Source organism: Cystoisospora suis, assembly GCF_002600585.1.
Source record: "Cystoisospora suis strain Wien I chromosome Unknown contig_6757, whole genome shotgun sequence".
NCBI classification, from domain to species: Eukaryota; Apicomplexa; class Conoidasida; order Eucoccidiorida; family Sarcocystidae; genus Cystoisospora; species Cystoisospora suis.
In genome coordinates, this window is record NW_027159544.1 from 15,539 (window position 1) to 26,050 (window position 10,512).

Below are 10,512 nucleotides of genomic sequence, written 5' to 3' on the forward strand. Positions count from 1 at the left end.
TTTGTCTGTAACCGTATGTCTCCGTCAAATATCTGTGGCTATATACTTATAGTCCGCATACTTACGATAGAGTTTTACACGGCGTAGTTCCTGGGAAAACTTGATATGTGAAGCAGGAGAGGCAAGTGTATAGCTTGATGCACCTGTAAGGCGTGTATATATATATATATACGTATGTATATGTTTACTGCATACAGCTATACCTTTCTCTTCTTTGCATAGGTCTTGCCTCTATTCTTTCATATAAAGAATCTTGAAGTCTTTCGTTACTTGGTTTCGAGAAACACTCCTTTTTCCCTTCACACTTTTTATCAGATAGGTCTTCTTTTCTCGCCTGCTCTGGTCTGGTCAATTCTCGGGGAGGCTTTTTTTTTCCAAGTTCTCCACTTGATATCTACGATTGCATGCATGCGTGTCTCTGCTTATGCCTGCATACATGTATACATATATATGTATATATCGTGTGTGTGTGTGTGTAAACGTGCACATTCGAAACTCGTATCACTCTCCATGTGTTCTTATAGACCTTTCCTTTGTCAGAATTGTATTTACTGCTGTGCGCGGGGTGTAGAGATACCTTGCCTGTCAGCTTTGTGACTCCCTTACTTGGGTGATCAGGCGAAGGGCGTTGAATAAGAGTATTTGGCCGGCAGTCTAGACCACGAGGCTTTTCTCCTGGTAGTTAGGCCGTCGTTTCTTGACGTCTTTCAGTTTTATGAAGGATGAAGAGCTGGCCAGCTAGCTAGCTAACAAGTACCAACCACTACACGGTGGTGGGAGTGGAGCAGGATGTGCCATTACATGTCTTTGCAAAACTGAGATAGCCTTAGCTAGCTTTGCGCAAAGGAATTGCTTGCAGTGGAATGCCAAAAGAGGCTTACACCAACTAAAAACCAATCCCGTCTTCCGATATGTAGGCTTCATACGCCGTCTGACTTTACTACCCAGTTAACATCGTTTGACGGTTGTCTTCTCTTCACTCAACTAGTGTGGCTGTCAAATACATCCTCTCCTAAAGACCTAGAGAACTTCTCACCTGAAGCTTCTCTTCACACCTGAACAAGGCATACTGGTAGCAGCAGTATCCATATTGAAACGCCGTGTGGCACCTGACTCTTACGGGAAACCGAGGAAGATACCCGGCATTTCGCGTTTGTAAGAAGGCTTAACTTCTACGCATGCTCAGGTATCAGGCGGGCAAAAGGGTCGCAGCTGGAGATGAGTCCCTCTGGTGAAGGTCTCTCAAAGGATGGCCGAGTTGAAGCTCGATGGATTTATCTCAGAGATACAACAGTAGTCGACCTCTCTCACAGTCTTTCTCCATCAGAAAGAAAAGAGCGAATAGAGCCATCAGTGGAGGAGCAGCGGGTGAAACTGAAGCAAAGAAGTGTTTCTTCATTCCTGAATGATGTGAAAGGCTTCAGGAATGAAGAAAGGATACCTGACTTTACTTCAAACTATTGTTAATGCTGCTCGGTCTGTCCATTATCCTAGAGTGAATATTGCGAGATGGGTTACGGAGTCCTCTCGCACCTTGAAAACAGGAGCCCGACTCTCGATACTGCCACACCAAGATTTCTAACCTTTTCACGGGGGCATTGAATGTCGGTGAATCTGTCATGAAAGATTATCGACGTCTGAGCTTTGTCCCTTCAAGACGCCTACAAGAGATGCTGCGTACCCCCTGCTTTGTTTGAGGCTCGGTCGTTTTTCTTGCGAGCTGAGTGAAGAACTACGGCCCATCTTTTATGGAAGGGCTCAAATAAGCACCGCTAAAGAAAAGAAAGATGCAAACGATTCCGAATCTAACAGAGGGGCGGCGAGTACGTATGTATGTACTCTACTATTGGGTATATACATACAACCTTGCATGAGTATCTACGTACATGTTTAAGGTGACAAGAAAGCCCGAGTGCCTACAGTTGGGGTGTCCCGTGGCTCATGGGAAGTCTCACCGTCTTTAATATTTCAATTCTGTTCGCGTTCTACGCCTGCTCTTACCGAAATATAGTGGAAAGCAAAGAGAGGACAAGGGAATACACCCAGCCGTATCCAGAGAGGGAAACCTTAGAGAGGCCATGTGGTACCGGAGTCCATAGAACCAGAAGGACATATATCTGACAAGATATGCAGAAGATGAAGTAAAGAGGACTGCGATGGAAAGCAAGAGAAAGAAAAAGACTGCAAGAATATAAGATCTTTCTTCCTTCTCTGGTTCGACTACAGAGCGTTTTCTGAGGCTCGTGCTTGCTTACTTCAGTTGTTCATGCCGATAAAGAACGAAGGACGGAAAAGCAAAAAACCACAAGTCGCTCTACGAGCTAAACCGATTTGTCTCTAAGTGAAGAAAAGAAACGACAGACGTCATGATGATGACATTCGAATGGCGGTATATACCTATGTAAGCATGCATGTATCGGTAATGCACTTATGTCTTTGTATCTTTATTTCATGTACACATGACATTCCCTACAATCACACCCTAGAAAAGAACCTTCCATAGGTGTTCCAATCTATCTCCATGTTGAACTTCCCCATATCCTGTTGCGCCATTTACTTTCAAGACAAACTGATACCTCACTTGTCTATCCTTTCTTCGGATCTTCTTTCACAACCCTTGAATCTTGTTTACACGCATGTCTACGTTGCTTTTCTCTCCGATAGAAAGCAAGAGACAGAGGAAGTTCAGCAGAATGACACGAGAGAGAAACACACTCACCAATTCACTGACACACACACACACACACGTGGATTGACCTCTTCTTTTTTTTTTTTTTTCCAAAAGACGAGCGAAAACGAAGAATGGAGTCTACATGCAAAGACACGGAATTGACAGCGATATCATCGTAAACATCATTGAAATCTCCCTAGATAGTGTTTCTTTCTAGCCTTCCCTTCACTATCCTTTCTTCTTTTGTCACTTTCTTTCTCTCTCTCTCTCTTTCCTTCCTTCTTTTTAACTTTTTTCTGTAGAATTCTGTACGTTGTTCGTCCTGCCTCTTCTCACTCATCCTCTCCCGTAGTGCGCAGGTGTATGTGTATGTATGTACTATCTTTCCTTTGCTCTTTCCTTCAGTTGGGATCTGCCTGATTTGAGTCGCAGCACCATCCACGGCCGAAGCGATAGAAGAGAGATGACTGAAAGACAGATCACCCACGTACACACAGGAAGACACATACATATTCATAGATGCATACATATTCATACACACCTACGTGCACAACGGAGAAAAGCATCATGATAGAAAGAGAAAGAGAAACAAGAAAGCGACAAGAAAAACAAGAGAAAAGAAATTGAGATATATATGAAGTGCTGTAACTGGTATGTATCTTGGTGCCTGTGCTATCTTGACGATTCAAATCTCCATGAGACCCACGAGCTTAGGCCTCCCTCTCTCCTTCCCTCGGTTGTTCTTGCTATTAAGAGATGGCGGCAATGATAGAAAGAATATGCCTATGAATATCCATGTGGATGTATAAAGAAACTTCTCGAATAGAGATGTCTCCCCTGTGGTGATTACTCGCATGAGTGAGTGAGAGGCGTAAGGAACCAAGAAGAAAAGCGCGATGGTTCACTAACTATGCCCCCCCTCATCAAGTGGTGGAACTAGAGTGTATGTACAGAGAAGAGAAAGACACCATCAGAAAAGTGAAGGACCCAAAAGAGAGAAAGAGGTGATGTACACTTGTTTTTCAGACATTTTCAGTCATACAGATAGAATATATCATGATAAAGACACTGATAAGGAAGACGTGTCATGAATTGGACCGGACAGACCAAGGGAGTTTGTTTCTTTTAACTTCATTGAAAGGTGAATGGATTCATCATATTTTATCCTCTCACTAATCCAACGCCACAAAGCTTGCATGCATATGGATGACGTACCCTTCTTGTTTTCTTCTGAGTCTTAGCCTGAGGGCTTCTCGTCAATGGCTGTGAATCTTTCGTGGGGACTCCTTTTACACTAGCACTATCAGTCCCCGAGACGCCACCACTAGCAGCAGTAGATGACGAGGATCCTGACCGATTTGGATCGTAATGTATAACGGGCATTCCTTGATGAGGACCGAGACTTTCCTTCTCTTCTGCTATTCCTTGCTGAAGAGGTTTCCTTCCCCTGGCTCCACGTCTATCGCGACTACTTGTGTCTTGAGGATGATAACCATACGAAGAAGAAGGACTACCCTCCGTCCCCCCATAGATATCTAGAGAGTAGTTATTGGGAAGCATCTGCTTTCTTGTTTCATGTTGATACGAGGGTGGAAGGCCTGGAAAACCTAGAGGGACAACTGGGAGAAGAGTGTTATGTGCGTCATACCCTTCATCGACAACCGAATCGAGCGGAGTGATTTCATGAAGATTTCGAGAATCCATCTTTCCTTCATAGAAACTTGCACAGATGTTTCGGGAGATCGCGCTATTTGTGCCCCCAGGATAACTATGCCCATCATCTGAGGGCATACAAGAACAAGATACAAGCAAGGAAGGAAGAAACAAACAAAGAAAAAGATAAGCAAAATCTTAAATGGAAAGATATGAATGTACATGGTGAGGGGTAAGTCTTCGTCGATGATGCTAAGATCATAGAGAGGCGGCACCAGGGTTGAACAAAGAAAAGAGAGAAACATGTGTAAGGTGTAAACATAAGACTCAGGAGACGTAGCATCATATACGAGCTCAAGAAACTTCATGTCTAGGAATTGCTAGGGGGTGCCCTCTTTAGGCACGCAATCATGCACATTGTCAGTCTTTGCAAAGCAACAGTTTTTGACAGCGAACATAGACACCGACCATCGTCGAACACCCTACAATCCAAAGACACGGACCTTAGATAGATAGATAGATACTCATGCTGAAGCATGGTGTATGTGGCGGGATTGATGCTTTGCAGACGGCTTCACTTCCGAAGAAGATACTGAAACTGATACCGAATAAAAATGGACCAGGAGAAACGACCCGTCATGCCGTACCGACACAGGCGTATCTGTGTCATACAGAGAGGAGAGAGAATGGGATAATAACCCTGTCTCTCTGTGATGTCAATAAGGATAAGTTTCCGTTATGGTGCAGTATACAGTCTTGAAGGAGATTCCACCAAGAGCGTCGTCCAGCTCTGAAATCCGTATACTCTTGGAGAACACATCAACTACATGCAACAGAAATCAGCTGTTCGAACACAAGACTCCTTCCAAATAACTCACGTAGAGGGTACGTCGCTGCCATAGACGCAGATGTAGGAACACCTTGAATTGGCCCCGGGGTGGTTGAAGGCTGTTTTGGTCCTGGTTGTGCTGTACCCATCGTATTTTGAGGAAAGGGAAGAGCAGGAGTAGAGTTCGATTGTTGATATTGAGGTGCTGGTGTATGTACACCTGAACCATGACCACTGTTGATCTGTCTATACGTCATATCCCGACTATCTTGGTTTAAGGAATAAGGTTGTGATACCCCCCCATCCTGATTTCTCATTCCCTTCCTTATCTCCTCTTCTTTCAGAAATTCACTCGAAGTCTGCTGCTGCAAGATATTCTGATGATTGGAGGCATTGTAGAGAACATCTCCTAGTATCGCAAAGCGAAGTAGGAGAAATCCATTCGGCTCCTTGTTCTTATCTACGAGCATTACCTTCATAGTAACATTCTCTGAATTCAGTGAGCAAATCTGAAGTTTTATAAATCCTATCGCTTTCCGCATCTTTCCGCCCGTACTCTCTTTTCCTCCTCCTTGGGTGCCATCAACCTTCGAAACCGCATGCACACACAAACAAATAAACAAGAAGCCAGAGATCAGAAAGGTGTAGGACACTGGAGAAAGAGCCGTGGATCGTCTCTCTAGGGGTGAATTCCTACATAGAAACTCAAGCGAAAAGAGAGAGGGCGTCCTACCCACGAAAATCAACCACATATATCGATAGGGGTGGTCGGAACAAAACAGCATAGATGCTATTCATCACTATCACTCTGCATGAACTGCTCAATGTATCTCTCCGTATACATGTTCCAAGATACATTTGGAACCCATACATATACGCATGTTCTTCCACGTATACATGTGCACCCTACCTACCTTTCAGCCTACCCTTATCCATATGTTCGATAGAGAGGGATCTATACAGACGTATGAATATCTAGGTACCCAAGTTCTAACATCTCAAGATTGTTATCTGAAGCCATAGGGGGATGATGGGCTAAACGCATTGTTTGCTGAAGGAGAGAAAACGTTCTCTGGTTTGGATCGAGACATTCGTTCTTACCTCTTCGAAGACTCTCAAGTGAACGAACTCTTCATCTTTCCAAAACATCTGAAGAGACGCTGAAGAATAACAAAAGACCATTCACAAGAAAAGGGACATCCTTACCATCCAAACAACAAGACACGCTACTACTGTAAGAGTCATCACCACCTACAGAGACAAAGTGCATCATCTCTATATAGCTATACTCCGTACTCCGTATAACAAAAGAAAAAAACAATGACTAAGGTGTTTTTTGTACCTCATGCTAGTAACTCCTTTCTCCATACAAGACTATCTCTACAGTTGACAAAGCGGCAAGTAAGATCCCCCAACTACGAACCTCTTCTCCCTCCGTCTGCGGCAGGGACCGATACATTAGCAATGGAGAGCCCGTATATCCTTCCCTCGACAGTATGTCTACTCAACTTCGAATGTTATCTCCGGGAGCTGGTCTATCAAATAGAGAAAAGCCGTGCTCAAAAAAAAACGGTCAAGCCACAGAGATTGTCGCTAGAAAAAAGGAACCAGAGTGTGATTGTCCAGCTAGCTAGCGCCTAGCTCGCTAGGTGGAAGACAACTTTTTGAATGCTCACCTCCACCGAAATCGGCAACCCCGTCAGCTTCCATAAGCGTTGTAGGAGTCACGAAGTGAGGATTATCTCCTTCTTCCTCGTGGATAAAAGCTCCAAGTGAAAGACGTGTCCCTGGAGGGCATAGAAATTGCTGTGGCGCTATGGACTCGACAAAGTCGATGTAGAATTCTACTAGCTGCATAAGAACAGCAAAATAGAAAACGAATTACGAATACAGATTTATACATGGATACAGATTACATTCACACATACGTATTCATATATACATAGATACATACTTATACATGCATACTTATATGTGCATATTCATATATATATATATATATGTGTAGACATACTGTTGCCTACAACGATCAGTCTGGCGGAATGATTTTCTCAAAGGTGAAGTGAGATTCTATGTAAATAAGTGACAGAAAATAGAGGCATACGTTCTCCCGCACGGCCTCTCGCTGTATGTACACGCCGCTGGCCCATCTTGAGATATCTCCACATCAGCGCACGGTCCAGTTCACACCCTCGACTACAAGCGAAACGAAATCCGACCTACGTCCTTCTCTCTCACGAGAAGAAATGTCTTCGTTCTGTTACGAAAGTACTCCCCTTCTAGCTGATTTACAGTCGAATTCCCTTCACCCTCTCTTGTCATCATACCTTGGATCCCCCTGAACTGACTGAAGTGGAGTGAAGGGCTCTCCCCGGTTCCATGGCTAGTCCCCTCGGTTTCGTAGCAGCAAGCTGTTGCCGATATGCTTGTTCCCGGTCTCTCTCAAGTTGCTGGAATCTTGCAGCAGAATCCTGAGACGGGTCAGGATGATAGTGAAGTCTGTCTACGTTATTTTCTACCATCCCTGCTGTCGCGCCCAATGTATTGGGAGTAAGAGAAGGCACTCCTGACGATGACGGCGAGACTGTTGAAGTTGGTCCAGATGACTGGATGTGATTTTGACTTCTGAGGAAGGCTCGTTCAGCTTCTTGTTGCTGGTGTGAAGGGGGAACGGGGAGAGATTGAGCTGAAGGGACTTGTCCTGGTAGACTATGTGTCGATGGATAATGATGATGATCCTGACGACCCTCATTTGTCTTCTGTCCTTCAGCTCTCCATTCTAACATTGCTGGCGATGAAGAAAGGTGACGGTCTTGATTCTGAAAGTTAGATTGTGGTTGCGGTACACGGCGTTTCAGCTCTTCTTCTTGCTGCTGTACTGCGTTTGAGTGATGTGTGTTTGCGATAGAGTTGAAGGGGTTCCTCCTCAGAGGGTCAGGATAGCTGGGATCAAGATACGGTAGTTGTGGTGGTGGTGAAGGCCCTGCTAGTTGAGGTGGAAGGACTTGAGGAACATTATGAGAAGACGGCGGTGTAGCCGGTAACGATTCACTCATGGGATGAGGAGGTGTAGGGACACCGGAATTTCCGGAGGTAGGAAACGCCTGACGCGTTGATGAAGGTGGAGAGGCTGAAGGATTTGTCACTTTATTTGATGGTTTATTAATCGTATGATATTCATCAGCGACTGACGTATGTTGACCTGACGACTCCGCCGATGCCGGCGTGGGAGACTGGTTATATACGGGGACAAATGAGCCGTCTTCCCGTTGAACGATCTCCGTTCCTACGGGGTAGACGGAGACGAGAACAGAGTCGCTCTCTGCAGGGAGACACAAGAAAAAGAAGAATGAGAAAACATGAGAGGAGCACACATTCAGAGAGACCTTCAGACACATGAGATCTGATGATGAAACACCGGACACCTGTACACGGAGAGAGAGAGAGAGACAAGAAAGAGAGATTTAGCACATACATGAGACATGCCTGAGAAAAGGAGAAGCGAAAAGCATTTGGAACGGAATACGGACCATAAATCCTCACCTGGAGCCCGAGAGAACAGGTAAACCCCGTCGCTAGCGTATACACACCGAGTCCCGTCAACATCAATTTGATCAAAAAGCTCTTCAGTAAAGAGACCCGGGAGATGTGAAGGATAATCTGTCGGCGTCGTGGAGACAGGCATAATGGAGGTGTTTTGTTGAGAAGAATGGGAACTGAGGAAAGTCTCCGTTGCTCCTCCAGCAGAGCTGCATGTCGTTGTTGTCGTAGTATGCCTTGCCGTTGTCAGATAGTCTTGTTCTTTGTCTACAGGGGGATCTGTCATGACACCCGGATGACTGTTTAGCATAGTCGTTGTAGCCATCTTTGACGTAGCATGGCTAGCAGCCGGGACAAGGGAAGGTGGGGCAGGGAGACCTTGCAGATGATCCTTCCTCAAAGCCTGTGTATTATCATACGGAAAGTTCTCCAATGAGTTACCCGATGTATACGAGGCGTAGCCGCAGGCTACCTTTCCTGGATTGAGGCTGCTTGGAGCTCCCATAGGCGGGTCTCCACCTCCAGGGTCCTGATGCGAATGACTCTGCATACTGCCTCCCCTTAGTCGCTCATCGTCTCTTCCAGCTTGAAAATGTGTGTTGTTGATTCCTGCTGGTTGGATGGTGTACGCCTCATTGGGTAAGGACGGCACCCCTGAAAGATGGCTAGTAGTAGAGTGACTATTCCTGTCTTGATGACTGCTCATTGTTTGGTAACGGTGTTGTTGAGCCGGCTCGAACACATAGCTGGAATCGTTTTGAAGAGCTTGACCGTATCCTGGTATGTAGGGATAGGAAGGGTCATACGGGACTTGGGGGGGATCTATCGGATAAGAATAGGAATAGTCTTGACGTACCTCTCCCTCCACCGGAGCGAAGGAAGGTTGCTGGCTGAGTTGGGACGTCGCTTGACCATGGTGATAATACGTGCCGTCTCGATGCAGAGTTCCTGGAGAGGCGGAATAAACACCCCCCTCTACTTGCGCAGGCCCTCCTGTCATTGTCGGCACTGTCAGTTGTGACGGAGACGAGGAGGCTGGCCGAAGTGGTGGATTGACGGAGGAAGTCGGTTCATGCATGATGTTGACGAGGGAGTCACGGAAAAGTCATACAGAGGGAAGAAAGGCTTCGCCGTCTGTGAAAAGCAGAGTGCGAAGAACAGACACCCTGCTGTTTCGTGTGAAGGAACAAAAACGACGAAAAGAAGGACGATGATAGAGAATGCGCTAGCCACGGCGACACGAACCGGAGGTAGAAGGGCGGGGGTAAAGGGGGAGAAGCATGGACGCAAATTGGTTACGACGAGTTTTACGACTTGTCCGCTACTGTATGGAGGATCCAGCCAAAGAGACGAGAGGAACCCTCGGAAAGCGATTCTCGTGTGTCGTTGTCCTTACATCGCTCGTGGACCGAGCTGCGAAAGCTAGGACATCGAGAAAAGAAACGACGATAGAAGTCAGAAAGAAGGAAGAGTTTATAGCGAAGCTCGAAAGTGATATTCCTACACAGCAGAAAGGACCAACGGAGGATTGGAGAGAGAACGGTTGGTGACGCCAACTGTCTTCTCCCAATATCAACGCTTGTTATTGTAACAGAAGTCCATCTCTTGCTCCTCCTCTTCAGACCTCCAAGACAAAAAAACCACACCGGTGTGGAAGCGAGCCAAGCAGCCAGCCAGCCAGTCAGCCAGGACACACACCACCCAGGTACCCCTTTCCCCGCCCGCCTCAAGCAAGACACCCGGCTGTAACAAGTGAAACATGTATCATGAAATCTAAGGTAGCCTGGCCACAGGCCAAGATAGAAAGACGAAAGCAAAA

General features: G+C 45.9%; 1 protein-coding gene across 1 annotated transcript; it reads right to left on the bottom strand.

Annotated features, from left to right (window-relative positions):
- Window positions 1–3,600: 3,600 nt before the first annotated feature.
- On the bottom strand, window positions 3,601–10,410 carry CSUI_010156 (uncharacterized protein). Its single transcript, XM_068070261.1, has 6 exons — window positions 8,697–10,410; window positions 7,481–8,475; window positions 6,830–7,004; window positions 6,255–6,313; window positions 5,203–5,740; window positions 3,601–4,452 (listed from the first exon to the last, which is right to left on the bottom strand). Exons 1-6 carry the CDS (start codon window positions 9,769–9,771, stop codon window positions 3,833–3,835), a joined length of 3,462 nt encoding a protein of 1,153 aa, XP_067917764.1. The 5' UTR covers window positions 9,772–10,410; the 3' UTR covers window positions 3,601–3,832.
- Window positions 10,411–10,512: the final 102 nt, after the last annotated feature.